Raw genomic sequence first — 1,108 nt, 5'->3', positions numbered from 1 at the left:
ATTGTTGAACATTTTTTATACTTCCAAGGATATTGGAAAACAGGTGACTTGGAGTGGCTTTAAAAGGATAAAAACACTTCTTTTAATAACCCCTTACATATTTTTATATAGCTTACCATTTGAACTTAACAACAAATATATGATCTATCAGATGATCATTGATATTTTCATGTCAAACATAAAGAACATAAAGTTCACAGGGTTTGTAGTTTGATAAAATTGTGTATGCTACATGGTAATGACTTGCCACTAGGATCTTCCTGCCTTGACAATTGTTGAGAGTTTTTAAATTCTCCCTGTGGTCTGCTGCAGATACAGAGTGAAATGATTCATAGGTTAGAATTTCCAATTCACAGTTCATATTTGATGTGTTATTAACATAGCATCTTCTTTATTTTCCTTTAGTTTCTTCCTCCAAGATACAAGATAGAAGACATGAAAGTCCGAACTGCTATGTGGAGTGGAGGGCAAGATATTCTGGGAGATCCCAAAGATGTTAAAAAACTGGCAGACAGAACTCCCAATTTAGTTTATCACAAGCAGATTCCTCACTATGCTAATATTGATTTTATATTGGGTAATGATGCTAATAGAGAAGTTTATAAAGAAATCATTGAATTCATCAATAATGATCAATCAGAGTAAAGATTCTTTAGCTTTCTGCATATTTTTCATGATTATTTTATAGGGGAGCACCCTCATAGAAGGAGGGTCCTACTTCTATGTCATAGGGAGTCCTACTGGGAAGGGGGATAACATTTACAATATAAATAAAGAAAATAAGCAATAAAATGAAATAAAATAAAATAGTTCAATAAGTTTTCTTAGTGGAAGGTATTTCTTGATTTTGTCTTTTTTTTAATCATCTTTGATCTAGCCCTGGATGTCCTGGAAATCACTCTGTAGATCAGGTTGGCTTCACATGTAGATCCTCCTGCCTATGTGTCCTAAGAAATTGGATTAAAGGTATGCAAAACCACCATCTGGCATTATTGTGGTTTTTTGGGCCTTGTATACTTTATGTAAATTATTTGTCCAATAATTATAAATTCTATTAATAAAATATTTAATTCATTTTGCAAATGTTTTCTAATTCATGCATACTTAT

At 32.0% G+C, this 1,108-nt stretch overlaps 1 protein-coding gene across 1 annotated transcript in view; it reads left to right on the top strand.

Moving 5' to 3' along the window:
• The window catches only part of LOC110315524 (tear acid lipase-like protein), a 12,412-nt gene extending 11,767 nt beyond the window's left edge, over positions 1–645 (top strand). Inside the window, exon 9 of the mRNA XM_021189561.1 lies at positions 406–645. Within this exon, the coding sequence (XP_021045220.1) occupies positions 406–645 (240 nt within the window). The remainder of the gene's footprint in view (positions 1–405) is intronic.
• Positions 646–1,108: the final 463 nt, after the last annotated feature.

The sequence above is a fragment of the Mus pahari genome, unplaced genomic scaffold (assembly GCF_900095145.1).
Source record: "Mus pahari unplaced genomic scaffold, PAHARI_EIJ_v1.1 scaffold_10179_1, whole genome shotgun sequence".
Taxonomy (NCBI): Eukaryota; Metazoa; Chordata; class Mammalia; order Rodentia; family Muridae; genus Mus; species Mus pahari.
The sequence above is the reverse complement of the archived record's forward strand: the minus strand, read 5'-3'. Positions and strand labels throughout refer to the sequence as shown.